Raw genomic sequence first — 27,924 nt, forward strand, 5'->3', positions numbered from 1 at the left:
ATTCTACCTTATTCCATAATTAGCACACAAGATTCAACTGGTAAAAATAAATACACACCAGTTATTAATCTTCATTTGGCTGGAAGAACAGTGATATAGAACTCCCTAAATCCATGGATATAACCCTTTATTGCAGCAGGACTATCAGAATCGAGCAGTAGTGGTTTACTCCTTAGAAAAATGAAGAGGTTTTTTAAACAAAGGATATCCCAGGAGAGAGAAGCAAGTTTACAGGAAAGATAAAAGAGCATTTCCTACCATCACCCGAAGAGCCAGGAGCCAATATGAACTTACTATCACCTGAACTTACTACCGGAAAGTTCTTTGTGGGGATTAGGCAACAAGGTTAAACAATTAAAAACAAAAACAAAAAAACCCAAAACCTAAGAGGAACCACCTCTAAGCATGAATTGCATTTTATTTCTGCTTCCACAATAAATACACCTGAGTTATTTTCTAAGTCTTACCTCCTGATCAAATGTCCTTAAAATTGAAATCTCACATTATCTTTAGTTGTGATCTAGTTCCACTTGGAAATTACATGTTTAGCTTTAAAACCACGGTTTTAAAGCTCAAACCTTATAGCACTGGTGCTCAGGCACCTCACAATTAGTTTCATTAGTCACAGAACAGTGCCTACTGGTTACAGAGGCCCCAGTTTTCATGTTGATGAAGGAATAGAGGCTTTTCATCCACCCAGAAGTTAAGATTTGATGGCTTTGCCTTCTAAGGCATCAAACATGTCTTCTAAGGCCTTCTCCACACACTGGAGAAACTCGTGGGCATTGCGGCCTTGGTAGGCAGAGACGTTGCAGCCTATCCAGTTGTCATGAACAGCATACGCAATGCCAAAACCATCAGGGACCACGGGGGCAAAGCCGCCGATGTTCACTGCTGGGCTGCTCAACGTGCTCGTGGACAGGATGTTGTGGTTTATCTGCCTATACGCAGGGTCCAGGTATAGCTCGGGCAGGTCAATCCCTTTGGCTGCTCCCAGGTACCGCAGAGCAAACAAGTGTCGATCAAAGCCCTGGCCTGTCAGAGACAAAATGGAAAACCAGAGTCTAAGAATCTCAGAACTGAAAGGGACCTCACTTGGTAAAACCTCCGACCCATGGCAGGAGCACCTTCACAGCATCCTTAAGAGTGGAAGAAGGGTTTGTTTATCTCTGCATGCACACCTCCGGCTTGCTAACCTCTGGCTCAGTTCATTCTAGAATATTCCTTTTTAAAAAGCTGTGAACAGCTGAGCTAAAAATCAGCCTAAAATGAACATGATTTTTAAAATTTTGAAATTGAATCAGTTTAGTCAAACAGTCAAGAAAAGTACGTGGAGAACACACTATGGACTCAAAAACTAAGGTAAAAGCCAAAGTCCAAATCAAGTGTAAAAGACAAGACTGAGTCAGTGGAACAAAATGGAAGGGGTATTTGACCAGGGTTCTAATCTCCGCTTTCCTGATAATTTGCTGCGTGACCCTGAGCCAGTGGTCTCAGTTTCATACTTATAAAATTAGAGAAGGATGAGACTAGAATGTCTTGGAGGTCCCTTTCAGTTCCAGGACTTTGGCTACATGAAGGAACTGGACTGTGTGATCCTCCAGGTCCTTTCTGGGTCTCGAATTTTACTATGAAGAGGCAAAGAAAGATGACACTTAGGTTGGGAAGAGCTTCTGAGTTGGCCTATTTACAGGCAACCAATACACTTCAACTGAAGTGAAGTAAGAGAGGCCGTGGGCTTAGAAATCCTACGTTGTCAAAAGTGAGTCTGATGACCAATAAATAATAGGAAGAGAGTATGTAACATGGCTGAAAGTGACCTTAAATGAGGACGAAGTTGGATGCATTTCCCCATCCTTGCTTAAGAGGAGAGAATATTCTGAACCCTAATGGCTAGTCTGGCTGTTTGGACTGCTAAGGTAGAAAAAAATAATAATCAGTTGGCAGGTGGATTAAACCTAGTGAAGAGGCGGAAATCAGATGTGGGGTAGGATAGTGCTGAGGCTTACCCCAGTGCTGAGGGCAACAAGACCTAAGGGCATGCTCCCCAAACCCTGTCTCACCCATCGCTGCTTCTTTGGTCAGCTGGTTGTGGTACGTGGAGCACTTGGCTATCATCTGCTGAAGCTCTCCAGCACTGTGCTTGGAGGGCTCCCTGACAAAGGCCTCAGAGCACCTCTTTGTGAAGATGGAGGCCGGGCGGATGGTCTCGGTGCGGCCATGCTTGAATGCTGCAGTGCTACAGGACTCATAGGTGGCCACTGTCTGCCCGTACTGTTGCAGGAGGGCCATCTGGAAGGCCAGCTGAGCCACCGAGTCAGGGCTCAGCTTCTGCTTCTTCAGGAATTCTTTGCCTCCTCTCTGAAACTGGATGTAGTCAATGGTGAGGGTTTTCATGGTGGCATCAAATTTTTCCTTAGCAGCGCTAATGCCAGTCTTTAAAGCATCATTCAGCTTGAAGTTGAGTTTTTGTACGGCGACAGAAGAGTCAGTGTTAGCTGGCTGGCTCCGTGGAGTGATAGCAGGGGCCTGAGTGCTGTCTTTAAACACTTCATTAAAAAACCTGAGCACTGCAACACCATCGCCCCAAGCATGCTCAAAGTGGATAGCAGCAGTGCCATCCTTGGCTATAATGAGGTTAAAGGATTTATCAAACCAGCGGTTTGTGCCGTCACCGTGCAGCATGTTGTGGGACAAGTGGACAAGGTCCTTAATGGGGAAGTCATCTAGGCAGAGACAGAATACAGCAGAGTCCACTTTCCTCAGGGTCTCCTCGTTGCCACCACTCACCAGCTTCTGTCTGAACTCTGCCCAGATGTCCCGGTTCTCACTGGTCAGATATGACAGTGGAAACTCGGGGGCCAGGCTACTGTCTGAGAGAATGTACTTCAGATGAGCCTGGATTTCTGAGGCGCTCACAATGTTCCCATTTTGATCCAGGACATCAAAGACATAGAAGTGTCCTTTTCTTAGGACCAGGAGGTGTCTGGCCTTGTCATCAGTGAAGAGTTCATCTCGACTGGGTTTGGGTAAACGAGTGGAATTGAAAAGCCGAAAATACTGGGACATATCCAGGGGATATGCATTGACCAAGTAGGCGCCATACCAGGACAGAGAGGAAGGCACAAAGCGTATGAGTCTCTTGAAGGTATCAGTGTCACTTTTGGCAGGGTTCAAGTGGAACACTTCTGGTTCCAAAAGGTCAGCCCGAAGTGTCTTCAGAAACCGGACGGCAGAGACAGTCATGTTGGTTGCCCGGGTGAGCTGGTCGTTGTACTCGGACTTTGGGTCAGGGTTGAATGACATAAATGGATTAAAGTTCAGGACAACTGGGTCTCGAGCAGTTAAGTACATATCAAACCAGGGACCTAAAAAATAAAAATTAAAAACAACAATAAAGAGTTAATGCAGTTCCTAAAGAAAAAAAAATCAAGCATATTCAGAAGAAGTGACATTAACCTCCAGAGGATGGAATTTTCTGATTATTTTTTTCCTCTGCAATAATTCATAAATGGTAAATGGGATCATATAATATGTGGTCTTTTGCATCTGACTTCTATCACTTACAATAATGTTTTGACAGTTCATCCATGCTATAGCATATATCAGTCTTCATTTCCTTTTATTGCTAAATAATGTTCCAATAATGTACCACATTTTGTTTATCCATTCATTTGTAGATGGACATTTGGGTTGTTTCCACTTACTGGTTATTTTGAATAATGCTGGTATGTACAAATTTTCATGTGGACATATGTTCTCAGTTCTCTTGGGGGATATAGCTAGGAGTGGAATTGCTAGGTCATATGGTAAGTCTATGTTTAACCCCCCTTTTTTTGACTGAAACTGTTTGATTTTTTATTAATTTTTTCTTTTTTTATTGAAGTACAGTTGATTTACAATGTTGTGTTAGTTTCAGGTGTACAGCAAAGTGATTCAGTTATACATATACATATACCTAGCCTTTTTCAGATTCTTTTCTATTATAGATTATTACAAGATACTGAATATAGTTCCCTGTGCTATACAGTAAGTCCTTGTTGTTTATCTATTTTAGATATATTAGTGTGTCTCTGTTAATTCCAAACTCCTAATTTATCCCTCCCCCACGCCAACCTTTCCCCCTTTGGCAACCATAAGTTTGTTTTCTATGTCTGTGAGTCTGTTTCAAACATGTTTTGGAAATAAGTTCATCTGTATCATATTTTAGATTCCACACATAAGTGATATATGATGGCTGTCTTTGTCTCACTTACTTCAGTTTATATGATAATCTCTAGGTCCATCCATGTTGCTGCAAATGGCATTATTTCATTTTTTAATGGCTGAGTAATATTCCATCGTATATATATACCACATCTTCTTTATCCATTCATCTGTCTATGGACAGTTAGGTTGCTTGCATGTCTTGGCTACTGTAAATAGTGCAGCTATGAACATTGGGGAGCATGTCTCTTTTCGAATTAGAGTTTTCTCCGGATATATGCCCAGGAGTGGGATTGCTGGATCATATGGTAACTCTATTTTTAGTTTTTTAAGGAACCTCCATACTGTTCTCCATATTGCACCTATTTACATTCCCACCAACAGTCCCTTTTCTCCACACTATCTCCAGCATTTATTTGTAGACTTTCTGATGATGACTATTTTGACTGGTGTGAGGTAATACCTCATTGTAGTTTTGATTTGTATTTTTCTAATAATTAGCAATGTTGAGCATCTTTTCATGTGTCTGTTGGCCACCTGTATATCTTCTTTGGAGAAATGTCTATTTCGGTCTTCTGCCCCCCTTTTTTTTTTAAGATATACAATTTATTTATTTATTTATAAATTTATTTTTGGCTGCGTTGGGTCTTCGTTGCTGCGTGCGGGCTTCCTCTAGTTGCATCGAGCAGGGTTACTCTTCATTGCGGTGCACGGGCTTCTCATTGTGGTGGCTTCTCTTGTTGCAGAGCATGGGCTCTAGGCATGTGGGCTTCAGTAGTTGTGGCACACGGGCCCAGCCGCTCCACAGCATGTAGGATCTTCCCAGACCAGGGATCGAACCCGTGTCCCCTGCATTGGCAGGCAGACTCTTAACCACTGTGCCACCAGGGAAGTCCCATTCTGACCATTTTTTGATTGGGTTGTTTGTTTTTTGATACTGAACTGTATGAGCTCTTTGTAAATTTTGGAGATTAATCCCTTGTTGGTCACATCATTTGCAAAAATTTTCTCCCATTCCGCAGGTTATCTTCTCATTTTGTTTATGGTTTCCTTTGCTGTGCAAAAGCTTTTAAGTTTAATTAGGTCCCAATCATTTATTTTTGCTTTTATTTCCATCACTCTAGGAGACAGATCTAAAACAATATTGCTGTGGTTTATGTCAAAGAATGTTCTTCCTATGCTTTCCTCTAGGAATTTTATAGTATCTGGTCTTACATTTAGGTCTTTAATCCATCTTGAGCTTATTTTTGTATATGGTGTTAGAATGTTCTAATTTCGTTCTTTTACATGTAGCTGTCCAGTTTTCCCAGCACCACTTATTGAAGAGGCTGTCCTTTCTCCATTGTATATTCTTGCCTACTCTGTTGTAGATTAATTGACTGTAGGTGTGTAGATTTATTTCTGGGCTCTCTATTCTGTTCCACTGATCCATATGTCTGTTTTTGTGCCAATACCATACTGTTTACATTACTGTACCTTTGTAGTATTGCCTGAAGTCTGGGAAGATTATGCCTCTAGCTGTGTTCTTTTTCCTCAGGATTACTTTGGCAATTCTGGGTCTTTTGTGGTTCCATGTAAATTTTAGGATTATTCGTTCTAGTTCTGTGAAAAATGTCATGGGTAATCTGATACAGATCATGTTAAATCTGTAGATTGCTTTGGGTAGTATGGCCATTTTAACTATATTAATTCTTCTAATCCAAGAGCATGGTATTTCTTTTCATTTCTTTGAATCACCTTCAATTTCCTTTATCAATGTTTTTATAGTTCTCAGCATATAAGTCTTTCATCTCTTCGGTCAGGTTTATTCCTAGGTATTTCACTTTTTTTGGACACAATTTTAAAAGGGATTTTTTTTTACTTTGTCTTCCTGATATTTCATTGTTAGTGTAAAGAAATGCAACTGATTTCTCTATGTTAATCTTGTATCCTTCTACCTTACTGAATTCGTTTATCAGTTCTAATAGTTTCTGTGTTTGGGAGTCTTTAGGGTTCTCTATATAGAGTATCCTGTCATCTATATATAATGACAATTTTACCTCTTCCCTTCCAATTTAGATACCTTTTATTTCTTTTTCTTATCTGATTGCTGGCTAGGACTTCCAATACTATGTTGAATAGAAGTGGTAAGAGTGGGCATCCTTGTCTTGTTCCAGAATTTAGTGGGAAGGCTTTTAGCGTTTCACTGTTGAGTAGTATATTGGCTGTGGGTTTGTCATAAATAGCTTTTATAATATTGTGATATGTTCCCTCTATACCCACTTTGGTAAGAGTTTTTATCATGAATGAATGTTGAATTTTATCAAATGTTTTTTTCTGCATCTACTGAGATGATCATATGGTCTTTGTCTTTTCTCTTGTTGATGTGGTGTATCACATGATTGACTTGCATATCTGAACCACCCTTGTGACCCTGGGATGCATCCAACTTGATCATGGTGTATGATCTTTTTTATGCGCTGTTGGCTTTGGTTTGCTAATATTTTGTTGAGGATTTTTATATCCATATTCATCAAAGATATTGGCCTTTAATTTTCTTTTTTGATAGTGTCTTTGTCTGGTTTTAGTATCAGGATGATGGTGGCTTCATAGGATGACTTTGGGAGTGTTCCCTCCTCTTCAACATTCCATGTGCACTTGAAAAGAATGTATTCTGGTTTTTTTGGATGTAATGTCCTGAAGATATCAATTAAATCTGTTCTATTGTGTCATTTAGAGTCTCTGTTGCATTACTGATCTTCTGTCTGGAAGATCTGTCCATTGACGTCAGTGGGGTGTTAAAGTCTCCTACTATTATTGTATTCCCATCAATTCTCCCTTTATGTCTGTTAGTATTTGTTTTATGTATTTAGGTGCTCCTATATTGAAAGCATATAGGATAATGAATGTAATATCCTCTTCTTGTATTGATCCTTTTATCATTATACAGTGTCCTTCTTTATCTTTCTTTATGACATTGTTTTAAAGTCTATTTTGTCTGATTTAAGTATTGCTATCCCTGCTTTCTTGTCATTTCCACTTGCATGAAATATTTTTTCCATCCCCTCACTTGCAATCCATATGTGTTCTTTGCCCTTAAGTGGGTCTACTGTAGGCAGCATATTGTAGGTTCTTGTCTTATTATCCAGTCTGCCACTCTACGTCTTTTGATCAGAGCCTTTTGTCCATTGACATTTAAAGTAATTATTGATAAGTATGTATTTATTGTCATTTTAAACCTCGTTTTTCAGTTGATTTTGTATATCTTCTTTGTTTCTTCTTTTTGTTTTTCCTTTTGTGGTTTGATGGTTTTCTTTTGTATTATGCTTGAGTACCTTTTTTCTTTTTGTTTTTTTTTTGTGAATCTTTTAAATATGATTTTGATTTGTGGTTACTCTGATTTTCAAGTATGTTAACCCATCACTAAATCTACTTGCTTTAGACTGGTAGTCATATAAGCTCAAACACATTCTAAAAGATCTATATTTTCTTACTCCCCTCCCCCACATTTTGTGATTTGATGTCTCATTTTACATCTTCATGTTTATTCTTTTGCTGAACACTGTAGTTGTAATCGCTTTCATACAATTAAAAAAAAAATTTTAAACCTATGTACTGACTTATTTCAGTGAGCTTTAATCCTTTTATATACTTATCTCTTCTACTGTTGTTTTCTCTTTCCTATAGATTCTTGCTTCTTTTCCATTTAGAGAAGACCTCTCAATATTTAGTTTAAGATAGGTTTAGTATTCCTGTATTCCTTTAGTTTTTGCTTGTCTGAGAAATTCTTTCTCTCTCCTTCTATTCTAAATGATAATCTTGCTGAGTAGAGTATCCTAGGTTGCAGGTTTTTCCCTTTCAGGACTTTGAATATATCTTGCCACTCCCTTCCGGCCTGCAAAATTTCTGTAGAGAAATCAGCTGATAGCCTTATGAGGGTTCCCTTGTAACTGCCTATTTGTTTTTCTCTTGCTACTTTTAGAATTCTCTCTTTATCTTTAACTTTTGGCATTTTAATTATGATATGTCTTAGAGTAGGTCTGTTTGGGTTCATTTTGTTTGGGACCCTCTGTGCTTCCTGTGCCTGGAAATCTGTTTCCTTCTTTAGGTCTGGGAAGTTTTCAGCCATAATTTTTTCAAGTACATTTTCGATCCCCTTTTCTCTTTCTTCTGCTTCTAGGATTCCTATTATGTGTAGATTGGCATGCTTTACGTTATCCCATAGATCTCGTATGTTGCTTTCACTTTTTTTTATTTGTCTTTGTCTGCTGTTCTTTGGGTGATTTCCACTATTCTATCTTCCAGATCACTTATTCATTCTTCTGCATTATTTAGTTTGCTATTTATTGCCTTTAGCTTTGTTTTCATCTTGGCAATTGAGTGGTGTAATTTTGATTGGCTCCTCTTTGTAGTTTCTAGTTCCTTGTTACAATGATCTGAATTTCTAACAATAGCTTTTCTTAATTCCTTCAGCATTTTTATTACTTCCTTTTTGAACTTGTGGTCTGGTAGACTGGAGTGGTCATCTGTTTCATTGTTCTTTCAGGGGATTTCTCTTATTCTTTTAATTGGGAGTAATTCCTCTGCTTTTTCATTTTTCTTATATTTCTCCGACTGTGAATTTAGGAGAAAGAGTTATCTACTGTGGTCTTGAAGGGCTGTATTTATGTGGGAGTGTCCCTGTGTAGCCTGCTTGAATCCAAAATTTCTCGTGTGAGGGCTGTTTTTGGTATGGATGCTTGCCATCTCTTTCCTCAGGGTGGCCCTTGTACCCTTGATAGGGGGTGTGTTTGGTGTTGTGGTGACCAGAGCCCGCACTGGATGTTGGGTGGGGCCTCCTCTTTGCTTTGTGGATGTCACAGCCCGGCAGAGGGGAAGGGTCTGCTCCCCAGTTGTTGTAGTAGAAGTCCCCAGATCTGGTTCTAAGCTGTGGTGTGAAGTAGGCGGGACTGGAGCACTCCTTCTGGGAAAGGAGCTGCTGCATGTTTCTCCCCAGGAACTGTCTGCCAGGACGTGCGATTCTGTGATGCTGCCTGCCACCTGGTGTGAGCACCCACAAAGACCACTATTGCCTGGCACTGCCCTTGGGGGACACCTTTGCTTGGGGGCTCTGGTAACCTGAGGTCCCTTAAGCGTGCAGGTGCACTCACAAAGTGGTTGCTCCATAAACCCACTGGAGTTGTGTTCCCTGAGCCCGCCTACAATCGACCCAGATGGCCTTCAGGCATGCGTGGTTCTGGTCCCAAATCCACCATAGTGAGAACTCACTGGGGCCACCTCCCTGCACCCACAGTGGGACTGCTGGTAATCAGCTCAGACAGCCCCCAGGCAGGCACGTGCAGTCCTGAACCCAAATTCTGCCAGAGCGGCAACCTGCCAAAGCTGCAACCCAGCACCTGCAGTGGGATCGCCAGCGATAAGCTCAGATTTCAGGCCCGCCTTCATGTGTGCCACCCACAAAGTTCACAGCATCTGTGGTGATTGGAGTCACACCCTGCTGTGAGCATGCTGACAGTGAGGCTGCTATGGCAGGCCCACCCCCTCCCCCCGTGTGTTGACAATGGGGCTCCTATGGCAGACCCATGCTCCATCCTGTGTGCACCCCCAGCTGCAGCCTGGGTCACACTCCAGGCCCTTTGGGATGTCTCCCCACAGCCAAACCGTGTCCTCTCCCTGGTCTGTCCTCTGACACCTGAGTTTCAGCACCCAGTCACTGCACACACCAGCAGGCACGCGTCTTGGGCTCAGAAATGTGGCAACATGGCCAGAACCATCTATGTTGGTGTATCTCTACCCTGCAGGGCGGCAAGCCAGCTCCCACACTCTCCTCTCCAGCCTCTGAAGCTCCCTATCTGTCCTGGTGGACCTCCCAGCCAGTGAAGGACGTTCTCAGGGTGAGGGAAGCTGTCCTCTTTCACCGCTCCCTCCCAGGAGCACAGGTCCTGTCCCACATCCTCTTCTCCCTTTTCCATTCGTCCTACCCAGTTACACGAGATCTTTCTTGCAGCTTTGGTTGTATGAGATCTTCTGCAAGCTTTCAGTAGATGTTCCGTGAGAACTGTCCCACATGTAGATGTGTTTCTGATGTATTTGTGGGAGGAGGTGAGCTCCATGTCCTTCTACTCCACCATCTTGGACTGAACTCTATGTTTAACCTTTTGAGGAATTGCCAGGGTGCCTTACAAGGTGGCTGAACCAGGGCTTCCCTGGTGGCGCAGTGGTTAAGAATCCACCTGCCAATGCAGGGGACACGGGTTCGAGCCCTGGGCTGGGAAGATCCCACATGCCGTGGAGCAACTAAGCCTGTGCGCCACAACTACTGAGCCTGTGCTCTAGAGCCCGCAAGCCACAACTACTGAAGCCCGCGTGCCTAGAGCCCATGCTCCGCAACAAGAGAAGCCACCGCAATGAGAAGCACGTGCACAACGAAGAGCAGCCCCCGCTCGCTGCAACTAGAAAAAGCCCGCGCGCAGCAACAAAAAACCAACGCAGCCAAAAATAAATAAATAAAATAATTAAAAAAAAAAACAAAGTGGCTGAACCATTACCACCAGCAGTATACAAGGGTTCCAATTTCTCCACATCCTCAGCAGCATTTGTTATTGTTACTATAAGTCTTATTTGATTGGAGCCATTCTGGTGGGTAACCATCATTGTGGTTTTGATTTACATTTCCCTAATGTTTATTAATTACTTTTTCTTCCTCATTCCGTTTCCTTTTTTGACACTTACAGAAATAAAAAACAATAATACCTCACTGGCATTCATGCTGAAATAGAATAGTTGTTAATTCCCACCCCATCCGCTTAGGTTTCTCATGCTTCATCTCCTTTCAGGGACAACATTCACACCTGACTGTCTCCCTAATATGGCAGAAAGTCTTCACCATCATTCTGTGTACTATGTACATTACTGCACTCCCTCTTTTAGGAAATGCTTGAAAAGCAATTAGAAATAACTATCAGTGCGAGTGAATCACTCCAACCAGCCCTCTGTATTCCTGTGGATGTTTTGCTTGTAAAAATTCCAGAGGCAGTATCTTATCAGAAAATGTGTTTTCAAGGGAAGTTCCTGGTGGGATTAGGAAATTCCTAATCAAATATAGCCTATCTTTGATTCAAAGAAATAGTTTTTACATATAAAGTATTGGAAAAGGATTAATGGACATGAATTTATCTATTATTCATTTGTTGGTCCCTTCATTCCTTGCGAATCAGTGCTGTGCCAGGCCCTGGCCCAGGGGATATAGAGAGGAATAGGGCATGGACTTTAATTCAGAAGAACTCTGATGAAGGAGACAAATAGAATTAAAACATAATGCAATGCATTAAAATGGGGGCAAGACGTATTTGACAAAAGAAGACATGAATTTATGCCTCTGATCTGTTCAGTAAAAGAATTTAAAGAGACAGAAACCAATAAGGCAAAGAGAATGAGAGACGAGAAAAGAACAAATATTAGAAATTGGAAAGCTCTCTAGCCAATTCAACCTAACCTGGCAGCAGAGAAAGCCAAGAAACAGTATGATTTACACAGCAGAACCCCCAGAGGGCTCAGGAAGTAGCAGCCTAGATATATCTGGTTGAAGCGCTGTTCAATTAAACCCCCACCCCACACCCCAGATTCCCTCCCCACTCCAAATAGGAGACTTAAGTTTTATTCACTGGAGAAAGTAAAATTGGGGGACATAAGTTACATATGAGAGCTCAAGCCTTTTTCCCTTATCCCACTCCTACGACAGAAGCAAACAGGAAAATACCTTTTGGCAGTTTACCGGAAAAGCCTTCCCTGGGAGTCTAACCCAAAGACACCAACATTAGGGGCACCCCGAGGAAATGGTTTAGCTGATCACATTACAGTGAAGCTGTGACTGACAAGCACGCCCTCATCTACAGAGCTTGCCACAACTTTTAAATATCTCATTCAGATCTAAGACAACAGAGAAGGATTATGAAACATCTGAAGAAAGAAAAGAGGGTAAAACAAACCAGCAAAAAGCAAATTCGAGACAGACTAGGAAGGAAGATGAGAATTAAAAAAAAAAAAAAATCCCAGGTAAATTATTAAGCACATAGAAAGCAAAAGAAAGTAGAATTATTAACTTCAGAGAAAACAAAGTTCATATGGGAAAGGAAAAACAATTCCAATGTGCTACACAATTCAGCTGACAATAGTGTTTACATGATTATAATAGTGTAAACACTAGGTATTGAGCAAACGAAAATTACAAATAACTATACTGTGACAATGAGGGGATAGAAATGTGGTGAGGATATAAGAGACTGCTAAATCCTAATCTTTTACAGTGAGACATCAATAGATAATGCCTAAAACTACAAAAGATGCATTAATATGAGTCAGTAATTTAGAGAATGGGGGAAAATGAGAAGTGAGAAATTAGGGCAAGGTCAGGAAATTTCTGTTTCTCCTAACAAGCCTGAGAAAACTATCTGATTCTTTAAACTATATGCATGTATAACCTTATTAAAAATATAAACTGAGTTAAAAGAAGTGCTGTGGGAACAGAGGTGAAAGCAACCAACTCTGAATGGGAAGAAGGGCTGAAAGGTTTCATAGAAAAATCATCCTACTCGATCTTTTTTTTTTTCTTTTTCTTAATTGAGATGTAATTGACATATAACATTATATTAGTTTCAAGTGTACAACATAATGATTTGATATTTGTATATACTGCAAAATGCTCAGCACAATAAGTCTAGCTGACATCCATCACCATACATACGTAGAAAATTTTTTTTCTTATGAGAAGCTTTAAAATCTATACTCACAGCAACTTTCAAATATACAATACAGTATTATTAACTATAGTCACCAGGTTATACATTACATCCCCAGGACTGACTTATTTTATAACTGGAAGTTTGTACCTTTTGATCCCCATCTCCCATTTTGCCTAGCCCCTGTCCTGAACTTCTCATAACCACCCTAACTGGGTCTTAAAGGAAGAATTTGCCAGGTAAAAAATGGTGGGGCGAACAACATGGATAAAGGCACAGAAGAATGAAAGACTAACGGGTTGAGGGAAGGAGTTGTTCAGTTTTGCTGAAGCATGGGTGTGTCAGGGAGGATGATAAGAGATGAGGCTGGATCGGGCAGTTGGGCCAGACCGTGAAGGACCTAGAATGATACACACAGGACATAGGACTAAATCCTGCATCCTTTACAGACAGAACCAATGATTAGGTTCTGTCTTGATCCCACCTACAGAGCAGGCAAGCTACTGCTCTTGAGCATGGACTCCAGGCAGCACCTCAGTGGAGGATGAACTCACTCAACCTTAATGTTTACCTCAGGAAGAGAGGATGAGATAACACTTCAGTGCTGGTCTCACCAAAAATATCTGTGAGATTAAAACAGGAGAGAAGATGACTTGCTTTCAATTACAGAGGGCTCTGGAAATATCAAGCCCACAGCCTTGCCTACCCACCTGAAATGTAGCTCGTATGTTTATTCTGCTTGTCCTGAGCGACCAGCTGCTTGTGCAGTTCTTTTCCAATCCCATTTTCAAAACTCTTACACAATTGTTCCGTTTTCCTGAAATGTTCAAAAAAAGATAGAGTCAAACCATGGCAGGGAATAGATGATTTTTATTTATTTATTATTATTATTTTTTAACATCTTTATTGGAGTATAATTACTTTACAATGGTGTGTTAGTTTCTGCTTTTATAACAAAGTGAATCAGCTATACATATACATATATCCCCATATCTCCTCCCTCTTGCGTCTCCCTCCCACCCTCCCTATCCTACCCCTCTAGGTGGTTACAGAGCACTGAGCTGATCTCCCTGTGCTATGCGGCTGGGGAATAGACGATTTTTAGATTCATGGCCAAGAACTCATCACAGAACTTTGGGTCCCCAATAGCATATCCCTAGAACCAGGGACTGAGATCAGAAAGTACCTCTGGTCAGAAGAACAGGAATCAATCTAAACAGATAAATCTAGGATATCTTAAAATGATTGATTAGGAAGATGAATCCACATCTCATAAAATAATGTGTAATCTAGGAGGCATGGAGAAAATGATATAAGCTTTGGAGCCAAGAAGAGCTAAGTTTGAATTCTAGCTCTGTTACTTTCAAACTGTATAACCGTGGACAAGTTACTTGATCTCTCTCAGTCTCAGTTTCTCTATATGTAAAATAGAGATAATATACCACCTTACATGATTTTTAAAATATTTATAAGAGCTAAGGATTTAGGATAGTTTGAAACATAATACTTAGTAGCAGGTAGCTATTACATCATTACCATGTCAATAGAAGCTTCAAGTGACTAATGTGGAATATTTAAAAGCAGAGGACTACATTATGAATGGTTCATCTTTTTTTTCCCAGCACTGTCCATTGAAGGACTCCGTGATTCTAATGAGAAGGCCAGTTATTTGCACGACAAATTCCCATTGTGGAAAAAGAGTACTATACCAGGATACAAGAGCTTGATGGAATCCGCTTTTTAACAATATCCAATATTATTTTCCAATTCCATACTGAATTAGTTTCCTAGGACTGCCATAACAAAGTACCACAGACTGGATGGCTTAAGACAACAGAAACTTATTCTCTCACAGTTCTGGAGGCTAGAAGTACAGAATCAAGGTGCTGACAAGACCATATTCTCTCTGAAGACTCCAGTGGAGAATCTGTTCCAGGACTTTCTCTTAGCTTCTGGTGTTACCAGGTATCCTTGGCATTCCTTGGCTTGTTAATCCACTGTAATCTGCCTCTGTCCTCACATGGCTGTCTCTGTGTCTCTCCTCTTCTTATAAATATACCAATCATATTGGATTAAGGACTCAGCTCTCTCCAGTATGACCTCATCTTAATTAATTACATCTGCAACTACCCTATTTCCAAATAAGGTCACATAACGAGGTTCTCAAAAGGGAATGAATTTGGAGGGCACACTATCCAACCCAGTACATATGCTCACCAAGCAAACTTCTGGTCTGCCACATGCTCTCCTTAATGAACCTCCCTACCAAGAGCACACGCCCCCTGTAAATGACTGGTACCAGCTAGCCAACCAGGTAACACCCACCAAGATAGCACAAATTTGGCATTCTGGCTTATAAACCATTGCCTGTTGAGTCTAGTTAAAGAGACTCTCACCTCAGGGCCTGGTCAGCCCTTCATGAGTGAAAAATCTATTTCCTGAACTTGCAAACGTAAAGACCAGGTCCTAGGTGCCTGGTGACCCAATCAAATCACAGACACTCCCTGAAACTTGGTTCCCCGGCACTTGCCAGCCTCCCCTGAGCCACCCATCCATGGCCATTCAGGGTTCTCAGCTTTTACCTGAACTGGCCATCATCCAAGAGAGGCTTCTGCGCACTGAGGTATCTCCTAACGGTGTCTTCAAGTTTGGGAATAGGCAGCCTGGGAAGAAAGTAAGGTCAAGTGTAAGGGTGACAATCTGTGGAAGAGGTTAACTAGCTTCCCAACCCAAACTAACCAATAATTACTGGATAATTAACTTCTTTCCAAAAAAAACAAACAACAAAAGGAAGCCACTTACAAATGAGAATAGATGAATTTAAGTATAATTGGTAGCTCTTTTTTTAAAGTAAAATAATAACTTTTTAATGTATTAATGATGAATTTCATAAGCTGAATTAGTAAACACACTAACAGATTCAAAATGGGGAAGCAGAAGCTGCCCCAAAATTCCTGTTTCCTGTCACTGTTATAATACCTGTGTTAACCCTGTACTGGCACTGATTTTATTTCTACCCTTAGTTTGAACGACTGTCTTTTTCTCTCCCAAGATGAAAAAAAACTTCTATTTTTTAAATTTTCTAGTGTATTTTATGACAGAGAATCATACAAAAGGGAAACACAGGTCTGTCCAATGGGCCAGCCAACCATGGGATCGACCATCAAGCCATGCCCAGCTCACCAGGAGTCCTGTGAGGAAGAACCAAATCTTCCTCTGTGCTTACTTACTCATCATTCTCTACCGGTGGATTCCCAATGACAGCTATGGCAATGAAGTTACAGGTCCACAGTGAAATGAAAACACCAGGGGTATGTTGTGAGGCATACTTTTTTTTTTCATGTTAATAATTTTACTGAAAGATATATCCCCTAGTACCAAAACTTAATCCAAGTTTGTTAGGTTACCTCTGCCAACTCAAAATGAACACTGATACATTCAAAATAGCTAAATATAGCAGCCATTTAGGAAAACTGAAAGTTATCCATAAAACACAGTTTAAGACCTTACTAATAAGATACACTGTAGTTCTTCAGTTTATTTTTCAATGCATGTTTATCCAAAATACAATGTCAAAAAACAAATCTGAATTTACAGCCATCATGGACTTAGGCTGCACTGAGTAACCATTCACAACACTGTAACACTGTAGGTCCCCTTACATGGACTTATGCAGAAAATCCCTAACACTAGCTCAGCTATCTCATTAAGTACAAAGTTACCTACTTACCTTTCTCAAGACTTTGTTTTGATACAGTAGGGACATTAAGGAAAATTTACCTTCTTTTTAAACAATTCTAAATTAGAGGCAATGGCAGTTTTATAAAAGCAGTCCTTATTCAAAAGATTCTGGAGTGTTAACTCTAGCTTGAGCTTACTTTAGTGGGGTAAAGTAAGTTTTCAGAGTGATGATTTATTTTGGAGTTATTAGCACAACAAACTGAATTTTCTCAATGGAACTAAATTAAGGCAGTATAGATTCTACAAAAAAATTATTATCATGGATACAAAGTCACCTGTTTTCTATAAAAATTATCAAAGATCACTTAATGAATATGCTAAACTTACCAAGTCTATATTTTTGCCTTCTATAAAATACCCTCGTTGTAAATGTCAAATAACAACATAGTCCATATCACTGGATTATCTGATACTTGCAGAAGATGGCCATAGTTGTGAAGTTACTGGTTCACAAGGAAATAAAACAAACATGGACAGTACAGTGAGCTTTTCACAAAGCTAAATTTGCTTACATGAAAAGTCTGTTCTTAATTCTGAGATTGTCCCACCCCCCCCCTTTTAGGGTGAGAGTCATTAAAGGTCTTTTTTTTTTAAGAAATAATGTTGATAACAGTATTTTCCCCTATAATTTTACTGATCTGTGAAGTCTAAAAGTATAAGAACTACTGATGGTGAAAAGACAAGGACATTTAGAATCAGACCTAGGCTTAAGTCCCAGCTCTGTCACTTAATCTCTCTGATATGGTTATAGGTAAATACCACTTGCCTTCAGATTTCTCCTCAAAGAAAGCCACTCCCCAACTTCTAGGAAGGACCGATACCCTCCTAACCTCCACAACCTGCCATCAACATCAAACACGTTTCTTTCCTCTCAAATCTAATTGTACCACCTTCTCCCCATCCTCATCTGTTATCCACTCCAAGGAATGCTGGGTTAGTAAACCAGCTCTCTGGTGGGTAGGGGGTGAAGCCCTGATTTGTAGCATTTACCAATTTCTGTAAATCTCCCACCATGGCCAAGTTCAAGCTACCAACATGATGTCACCGAATGTGGAGCTGGGAAGAAATGCAGAGTTGGCTCACATGATTATGGTGATGTATAGAGAGGGGAGCTCACCACTCATTAGGATTCTTCCTCTGAATCCCCTTTTCTCACCTCCACTGGCACGTGGGCTGGCACAGAACAGGTACTCAATGTGTGTTAAGTGAATTAGTTGATTACCTTCCTTTACCCCTCTATGTACCCCAGGACCCTATATTCTTCTCTATCATTTTTAGAGGCATTTATGTATTTATGTCTCTCTTCCCCATCAGACTGCAGACCATGAGATCCTTTAAGGATGCAGAAGATGGAGAGATTCTCTTCTCCCATTCTGTTGGTTTTGACATCTTCTTCTGATTCTGTTTTCCTCCATTATGTCCTCTTGCCCTAAAAGTGCCAGTTTTCTCAAGACTGGCTCCTCTGCCCTCTTCTGACTGGATACTCCATCGGTGATTCCCCCCTGCTCTGACAGAATCAACTCTGACACTTACACAGGCTCTTCCAAGCAGGCAACGAGGAAGAAAACTGAAGGTATGCAAGGGGGCATAATCCTGTCAACTGTGGATTCGTTCTTTGTTTAGGGACAGTGTGCTATGCTGGAAAAGCCTAAGCTTTGAAGCCAAACAAACCCGAGTTCCAATTTTAAACAAGTCACTTTTCAGAAAGTAGACTGGTGGTTACCAAGGGTGTTGGGGGAATGGGGAATGACTGCAATGACGGGGAGAGGCGATGAATTAGATAGTGGTGATAGCTGCACAACGCTGTGATTATATAACCCTCCCCCATGGAACTGTACACTTTAAAAGTAGGAATTTTACCAGTGCACAGGCACTAGACCCAGGACCCCCAGGGCCCTGCAGCCAGAGATCACAGGACCCAGATGCACCCACCAGTGAGCAGGCACCAGCCCTCAAATCCCTGACCTGCCCACCAGTAAGCCTGCTCTAGCCTCAGGACCAGCCTACCCACTAGCTGGTGGACACCAGCCCCAGGGCAACAACAGCCCCTCAGCTGGAGGACCCAGCTCAGACTCCAGCAGGCCAGCAGCACCTGCCCTGGGGCTGGTTGGGCCCTGGCCTCACCCACCAGCAGGCCAACACAAACTTCGGGACACCCTTGACCCCGCAGACAGCTGTGTCAGGAGCCAGCCCCATCCACCAGCAGTCCAGCACCAGATCTGGAACCTCTGGGCCCCCTGGGCCCTGCAGCCAGACCCCAGGAACTGACTCTGCCCACCAGTGAGCCAGTACTAGCCCTGGGACCCCCGGAGCTCTGCAGCCAACCACCTTGTGACCCGGCCCAGCCAACTGGCAGCCAGCAGCCTCTGCACACGGCAGGGCCTGGCAACCAACCAGACCAGGGGACAACCAAGCCTATCAGACTGCCCATGGTAGTCAGCCTACCACAGGAGAAGGACCCACGCAGTCCACATTAGGGGCACCTCTAGAGCACGTAGCTCTGGTGACAAAAGAGGAGTGCAATACTGGGACACATAGGACATCTCTTACAAAAGGCCACTTCTCCAAGATTGGGAAACATGACCAACCTACCAGATACACAGAGATAAAAACAGCAAGTTAGGCAAAATGAAGTGACAAAGGAACATGTTCCAAATGAAGGAACAAACTAAAACCCCAGAAGAAGAATTAAGTGAAGTGGAGACAGGCAGTCTACCTGATAAAGAGTTCAGGGTAATGACTGTAAAGACGATCATAGAACTCAGGAGAAGAATGGATGCACAGAGCAAGAAGTTAGACGTTTATAACAAAGACTTAGAAAATATAAAGAACAATCAAACAGAGATGAAGAATACACTAACTGAAATGAAAAATACACTAGAAGGAATCAACGGGAGACTAAATGATACAGAGGAACAGATCACATGAGCTAGAAGACAGGGTAGTGGAAATCACTCATGCTGAACAAAAAAAAGAAAACAGAATGAAAAGCAATGAGGATGGTTTAAGGGACCTCTGGGACAATATCAACTGTACTAATATTCACATTATAGGGATCCCAGAAGGAGAAGAGACAGAGAAAGGGGCAGAGAACATATTTGAAAACATAATAGCTGAAAATGTCCCTAACATGTGAAAGAAAACAGACATCCAAATCCAGGAAGCACAAAGAGTCCCATACAGGATGAACCCAAAGAGGAACACATCAAGGCACATAGTAATTAAATGGTAAAAATTAAGTATAAAGAGAAAATATTAAAAGCAGCAAAGGAAAAGCAACAAGTTACTTACAAGGGAACTCCCATGAGATTATCAGCTGACTTTTCAGCAGACTCTGCAGGCCAGAAAGGAGTGGCATGATATATTTAAAGTGATAAAAAAGAAAAACCTACAACCAAGAATACTCTACCCAGCAAGGCTCTCATTCAGATTTGATGGAGAGATCAAAAGTTTTTCAAACAAGCAAAACCTAAAAGAGTTCAGCACCACCAAACCAGCTTTGCAAAAAATGTTAAAGGGACTTCTCTAAGCAAAAAAGAAAAGGTCATAACTAGAAACATGAAGATTAGAAAAGGAAAAAGCTCACCAGTAAAGGCAAATATACAAAAAAGTTAGATCATCAACCACATACAAAGCTAGTAGGAAGGTTAAAAGAAAAAACTGGTAAAATCATCTATAGCCACAATAAGCAGTTAAGGGATTCACAAAACAAGTAGATCTAAAATATGATGTCAAAAACCGTCATCATGATATGGAAGGACAGTACAAATGCAGGGCTGTTAAAATGCATTTGAAATTAAGAAACCAGCAACTAAAAACAATCATGTATATACACAGATGGCTATATTTAAATCTCATGGTAACCACAAACCAAAAATCTATAATTGATAACACGCAGAAAAAAGAGAAAGGAACCCAAAGGTAAGACTAAAGATTGTCACCAAATCACAAGAGAAGAGAAAAAGGACTAATAAAGGAACAAAAAAAGAACTACAAAAACAGTCTCAAAACAATGAACAAAATGGCAATAAGAATATACATATCGGGACTTCCCTGGTGGCTCAGTGGTTAAGAATCCGCCTGCCAATGCAGGGGACACGGGTTCGAGCCCTGGTCCGGGAAGATCCCACATGCTGCAGAGCAACTAAGCCCGTGCGCCACAACTACTGAAGCTGCGCTCTACAGCCCGCGAGCCACAACTACTGAGCCTGCATGCCACAACTACTGAAGCCCGTGAGCCTAGAGGCCGTGCTCCACAACAAGAGAAGCCACCGCAATGAGAAGCCCGCGAACCGCAACGAAGAGTAGCCCTCACTTGACACAACTAGAGAAAGCCTGTGCACAGCAACGAAGGCCCAACACAGCCAAAAATAAATAAATCAATAAACTTATGTTTAAAAAAAGAATATACATATCAATAATTACTTTCAGTGTAAATGGACTAAATGCTCCATTCAAAGACACAGAGTAGCTGAATGGATACAAAAACAAGACCCATATATAAGCTGCCTACAAGAGATTCATTTCAGATCTAAAGACACACACTGATTTGAGGGGATGGAAAAAGATATCCTATACTAATGGAAATCAAAAGAAAGCCGGGATAGCAATACTTATATTAGACAAAACAGACTTTAAGACAAAGATGGTTACAAGAGACAAAGAAGGACACTACATAATGATCAAAGGATCAATCCAAGAAGAAGGTATAATAATTTTAAATATATATGCACCCGGGCTTCCCTGGTGGTGCAGTGGTTGAGAGTCCGCCTGCCGATGCAGGGGACACGGGTTCGCGTCCCGGTCCGGGAAGATCCCGCATGCCGCGGAGCGGCTGGGCCCGTGAGCCATGGCAGCTGAGCCTGCGCGTCCAGAGCCTGTGCTCCGCAACGGGAGAGGCCACAACAGTGAGAGGCCCGCGTAACGCAAAAAAAAAAAAAAAATATATATATATATATATATATGCACCCAACATAGGAGCACCTAAATACATAAAGCAAACATTAACAGACATAAATGGAGAAATTGACAGTAACACAGTGATAGTAGGGGAGTTTAACACCCCACTTACATCAATGTACAGATCATCAAGACAAAAAATCAATAAGGAAACACTGGCCTTAAATTACATGTTAGACCAGAGAACCTAATAGATACATAAAAAACATTCTATCCCAAACAGTAGAATACACTGTTCCAAGTGCACATGGAACATTCTTCAGGACAGGTCACAAAACAAGCTAGGCCATAAAATAAGCCGCAGAAAATTTAAGAAAACTGAAATCATATCAAGCATCTTTTCCAGCCACAATGCTGTGAGACTAGAAATCAACTACAAGAAATAAACTGCAAAAAACACAAACATGTGGAGGCTAAACAACACACTACTAAACAACGAATGGATCACTGAAGAAATCAAAAAGGAAACAAAAAATACCTGGAGACAAATGGAAAAAAACCCACAATGACTCAAACTTCATGGGATGCAGCAAAAGCAGTTCTAAGAGGGAAGTTTATAATGCTATAAGCTTACCTAAGGAAACAAGAAAAATCTCAAATAACCAATGTAAACTTACACCTAAAGGAACTAGTGAAAGAACAAAACACTAAGTTAGTAAAGGGAAAGAAATCATAAGGAACAGAGCAGAAGTAAATGAAATAGACTAAAAAAAAATAGAAAAGATCAATGAAAATAAGAGCTGGTTCTTTGAAAAGATAAACAAAATTGATAAACTTTAAGCCAGACTCATCAAATAAAAAAGAGAGAGGGCCCAAACTAATAAAATCAGAAATGAAAAAGGAAAAGTTACAACTGATGCCACAGAAATACAAAGGACCAAAGGAGATTACTATGAACAACTATATTCCAATAAAATGGACAACCCAGAAGGAATGGACAAATTCCTAGGAATGTACAATCTCCCAAGACTAAACCAGGAAGAAATAGAAAATATGAATAGACCAATTAACAGTAATGAAATTTAATCAGTAATTTAAAAACTCCCAACAAACAAAAGTCCTGGACCAGGTGGCTTCACAGGTGAATTCTACCAAACACGTGGAGAACAGTTAACACCCATCCATCTCAAACTATTCCAAAAAAAACTGCAGAGGATGTAATGCTTCCAAACTTATTATAAGAGGCCAGCATCATCGTGATACAAAAAACAAAGATACCACACCAAAAAGAAAATTACAGGCCAATATCACCAATGAACATAGATGCAAAGATCCTCAGTAAAATATTAGCAAACCAAATCCAACAATACAATAAAAAGATCATGCAGCCTGATCAAGTGGCATTTATCACAGGGACGCAAGGATGGTTCAATATCCACAAATCAATGTAATACATCACAACAGCCAATTGAAGAATAAAAGCCTTACGATCATCTCAATAAATGCAGAAAAAGCTTTTGACAAAATTCAACATCTATTTATGACAATACTCTCCACAAAGTAAGTACAGAGGGAACACACATCAGCATAATAAAGGTCACATATGATAACTCCAGAGCTAACACATACTCAATGATGAAAAGCTGATAGCATTTCCTCTAAGATTAGGAACCAGACAAGGAATTCCACTCTTGCTCCTTTAATCAACATGCTATTGGAAGCCCTAGCCACAACAATCAGACAAGAAAAAGAAATAAAAGGAATCCAAATTGAAAAGGAAGGAGCAAAACTGTCAGAGTTTGCAGATGACATGATACTATGTCATAGAAAATCCTAAAGACACTATTAAAAAACTACCAGAGCTCATCAATGAATTCAGTAAAGTTGCAGGACACAAAATTGATATACAGAAATCTGTTGCACTCTACATGCTAACAATGAACTATCAGGAGGAGAAACTAAGGAAACAAGCCCATTCACAATCGCATCAAAATGAATACCTAGGAATAAATCTAACTAAAGAGGTAAAAGACCTATAAGACACTGAAGAAAGAAATCGAAGATGACACAAACAGATGGAAAGATATACCTTGTTAATGGACTGGAAGAATTAATATCATTAAAATGACCATACTACCCAAAGCAATCTACAGATTCAATGCAATCCCTATCAAAATACCAATGTCATTTTTCACAGAACTAGAACAAATAATTTTAAAATTTGTATGGAAACACAAAAGACCCCCAAATAGCCAAAACAATCTTGAGAAAGAAGAGAGCTGGAGATATCACATTCTCTGACTTCAGACCATACTACAAAGCTAGCATAATCAAAACACTATGGTACTGGCACAAAAACAGACACATAGATCAATGGAACATAAGAGAGAGCCCAGAAATAAAACCACACACTTATGGTCAATTAATCTATGACAAAGGAGGCAAGAATATACAATAGAGAAAAAACAGTCTCTTCCTTAAGTGGTGCTGAGAAAATGGAATAGCTATGTGTAAAAGAGTGAAATTAGAATATTTTATCAAACCATACACAAAAATAAACTCAAAATGGATTAAAGGGCTTCCCTGGTGGCGCAGTGGTTGAGAGTCTGCCTGCCGAAGCAGGGGACACGGGCTCGTGCCCCAGTCCGGGAAGATCCCACATGCCGCGGAGCGGCTGGGACCATAAGCCATGGCCATTGAGCCTGCGCGTCTGGAGCCTGTGCTCTGCAACGGGAGAGGCCACACAGTGAGAGGCCCACATACCGCAAATAAATAAATAAATAAAATTTTTTAAAAATGGATTAAAGAGCTAAATGTAAGACTGGAAACCACAAAACTCCTAAAAGAAAACATTGGCAGAACACTCTTTGACATGAATCACAGTAATATTTTTTTTGATCTGTTTCCTAAAGGCAAAGGAAACAAAAGCAAAAACAAAACAAAACAAAAACAAATGGGACCTAATCAAATTTAAAAGATTTTGCACAGCAAAGGAAACCATCCAAAATAAAAAAAAAAGACAACCTACTGAATAGGAGAAAATATTTGCAAATGATATGACTAATAAGAGGCTAATGTCCAAAATATATCAACAGCTCATACAATTCAACATCAAATAAACAACCTGACTTAAAAAATGGGCAGAGGGACTTCCCTGGAAATTCAGTAGTTAAGACTCTGTGCTTCGGGACTTCCCTGGTGGTACAGTGGTTAAGAATCCACCTGCCAATTCAGGGGACACGGGTTCGAGCCCTGGTCCGGGAAGATCCCACAAGCTGCAGAGCAACTAAGCCCATGCAACACAACTACTGAGCCTGAGCTCTAGAGCCCGCGAGCCACAACTACTGAGCCCACGTGCCACAACTACTGAAGCTCGTATGCCTAGAACCTGTGCTCTGCAACAAGAGAAGCCACTGCAATGAGAAGCCCGCGCACCGCAACAAAGAGTAGCCCCCACTCACCACAACTAGAGAAAGCCCGCGTGCAGCAACGAAGACCCAACGCAGCCAAAAATAAATTAATTAATTAATTTTAAAAAAATCAAATCTGACTCCTATCTCATGACTGTAACCACCATGAGATGCTGCTTGCTACTTATCCATTATATCATAACTGTTTACCTGTTAAATCTCCCCCACTATACAGTAAGCTCCTCAACATGACTGACTGGTCTCCAAATCCCTATTAATAAATGGTTATCAAATTAATAATGTGAATGTGTAGGTCAGGTTGTTCCACCCTTTCTCTGCTTTGGACTTGCATTTTTATATTCTGAAATTAACTGCTCAGTGTGTATACATAGAACCCTAAAAAAAAACCTAACTGAACTGTACACCTAAAAATAGTTAAAATGGTAAATTTTATGTTTTGTATATTTGACTACACTGAAAAAGAGCAAAGAAAAAAACATAACACCTAAAAACCAAGCAAATGATAGTGCAAAGGTTCCTAGAGGAAAGCAAGTCCAAAGCCACTTGATTAAAAGGCAGTGATATAATAGGAAAAGAAAGAGGTAAGGAGGGAGATCCAATTGGACCACTTAATACTAAGGGACTAGTCCTTCCCATGCCAACTAATAAGGACAGTTCCCTATTTTGGCATCTTATCTCACTCTAGCCTCACAATAGCCCTATGAATTGTGCTTTCTGTTCCTACCTTACAGGTAAGAACTAGGGCTCAAAGAGGTTGACTGAATTGCCTGAAGCTATACAGAAAGAGTATCAGATCCAGAATCTGAAACTTAAGTTCTACCAGACTTCAAAGCCAGGGCTTTTCACCAAGTGTGACATCAAAACGAGTGTGAAAGACAATTCATTTTACCTCTCCAGAATCTCAGATAAAAGGAATCTTATCTTATCTAACTTCCAACTTACAGGTGAGGTGGTGGAGGCCTGGAGAGGGAGTCATCAGTTAAAGTTATACACGGGTGATGAGCGCTACTGTTTGTAGCTCCAAGATATCTGTGCTGTGGATTAGAGGAAATGATCTTGATATTCTTTGATATTCTTAATATTCTTCCCAGCTTTCCAATTCTAAAATGGAGAAAACCCCTCTGACCTTACACCTGGGTGGGGCCCGGGACTGTCTGAAAGTTAAAGGCCATCTGTTGCTGGGCTTGGCAAGTGAAGACAGGCTCTGTCATTCCTCACCTTTCCCCCACATACTGGCTCAGCTCATAGTCAAGAGGTCAAGGCTTATCTCACAGGCACAGAGACTTTTTCTTTCTCTTCCCCATCCTCCTGCCAAATTTAAACAGTGCGTTGGGGCTAGATAATCCCATTTTAACTTGTTTTAGATGTTTGCACACTGTAATTTGACAAGAATCCCTCAGCTGATACTCCTGAGAGGATGGGGGTGGGCAGTGAGGACAATGGGTTAAGGGGTTCCCAGCTGTAGAGAAAAACAGCAACCTAGTAGTCAGGGTTGATGCCTGTGACAATCTTTGTTCTGTTCATGGGGTAGGGTCTCCAGCCCCTGGACTGGGAGGGAGATCCCTAATGGCAGCTTGGGGAGAAAGGAAGTAAAAAGGCTCTGTGAAACAAATTTGGAACTTGGCACCAGGAACTAACTGGTGAGTAGGTAGAGAAGTTAAAGTTTGGTTTTAGGAGATGAAGGAATTTAGGGACATTTCTAATATTGGAGGAGACCTGGCAGCTTAGAGTAAGGCTGGGAGTTCAAAGACTGGGCAAACTGGAAGCTGAATTAAAGAAAATACTGGATGAGGGAAGGAGAAGGAAGATGTATGGGAGCTGTGTTTCACAGGGGAAGTAGATTCTGGGAGAAGTGTTTTAGAAGGGGGCGGGGGCGTAGCTATGGTGAGGAGGCACAGACTTTGGGTGGGCTCTGTATCTAATGTGAATAAGAAGATTTGGGGAGGGGTACTGAGGGTGCCGCCTAGAATTCTGTGAGGGTGGGCTGAAGTTGCAGGGAGTAATGTGGGTTAGGGAGGAGGGTGGGAGGCGTGTTGAGGAAGGTTTGGTAGGGGTGAAAGGTTTCCAGGTGAAGATTGGACTTAGAATGCTGAGGACTTGGAGGGTAAGATGAATACTTGAATCTGCCTGGGGGAGGATAGCGTGCTAAAATACAGGAGGACTGGAGGCATGGGGAGTGGGGCTGAGGTTATGAGTAACAGGCGTGAAAAAGGCGGCGTGCTGGGAGAAATTGAGGGAGAGTACCTATTATGTATCAGGAATTGACCGATCCATATTCTGTGCAGGAATGCGGGGAGACAACCTAGTTGGAGGGCTAAGGGTCGTGTTGGCGATATGCAGGTTGGACGTTTTTCAGGGAGAAATGTGAGGGACAATTAGATATTTGATTGGAAGTCGGTTTTTTGTAGGAGTTCGAGAAGAGTTCAGGAGAGAAAATCTGAGAGAACAATGGCTGAGGGGAGCGGGGGATTCTGGAAGAGAATTCGGGCATTCTGAAGTTCCAGTACCATGAGATCCTGAAAGTCACAGGATTTTCAGATTGGAGGATGCGGCAGCGTCCCAGGTAAAACTTTAGAGGCGGAAGAGGGTTCAGCAGAATAGGCGTGAGTGATTGGAGAGAGGCTGGGGCCAAACCCCAGCTCGCGTGGACGGCGGGGACCGGGAGGCCGGGCTCACCTGGGCAGACTGTCCTGGTAGTGCATAGTGGGCACGATGCTCAGCTGCAGGTACTGGCCCGGGTCGAAGCCTGTGCTTAGGAGCCGACTGAGGGCTCCCGGGCCAAAAGCAAGGCCCCGGGGCCAGGCGCGCAACAGCAGGCCGGCCACCATCGTCCCGGAAGGCGGCAGCAGCGAGAACACGGAGAATGCGGAGCTCTGGTTACAGAGACTAGGCCGCCGCCCTCAGTGCCCCAGGACGCTGCGTCAGGGATT

The 27,924-nt window shown here is 41.4% G+C and overlaps 1 protein-coding gene across 3 annotated transcripts; it reads right to left on the reverse strand.

Moving 5' to 3' along the window:
• Positions 1-384: 384 nt before the first annotated feature.
• Positions 385-27,915, reverse strand: CPT2 (carnitine palmitoyltransferase 2). Of its 3 annotated transcripts, none has more exons than XM_027108503.1 (5): positions 27,671-27,915; positions 15,506-15,586; positions 13,634-13,740; positions 2,064-3,368; positions 385-1,035 (listed from the first exon to the last, which is right to left on the reverse strand). In XM_027108503.1, exons 1-5 carry the CDS (start codon positions 27,820-27,822, stop codon positions 704-706), a joined length of 1,977 nt encoding a protein of 658 aa, XP_026964304.1. In that variant the 5' UTR covers positions 27,823-27,915; the 3' UTR covers positions 385-703. The 3 variants fall into 3 exon arrangements, with proteins under 3 accessions (XP_026964304.1, XP_026964305.1, XP_026964306.1); XM_027108504.1 differs by lacking the exon at positions 27,671-27,915 and adding an exon at positions 16,992-17,125; XM_027108505.1 differs by lacking the exons at positions 15,506-15,586; positions 27,671-27,915 and adding an exon at positions 13,495-13,546.
• Positions 27,916-27,924: the final 9 nt, after the last annotated feature.

The sequence above is a fragment of the Aethalodelphis obliquidens genome, unplaced genomic scaffold (genome assembly GCF_003676395.1).
Source record: "Aethalodelphis obliquidens isolate GAN/ISIS:26980383/991018 unplaced genomic scaffold, ASM367639v1 scaffold9, whole genome shotgun sequence".
NCBI lineage: Eukaryota > Metazoa > Chordata > Mammalia > Artiodactyla > Delphinidae > Aethalodelphis > Aethalodelphis obliquidens.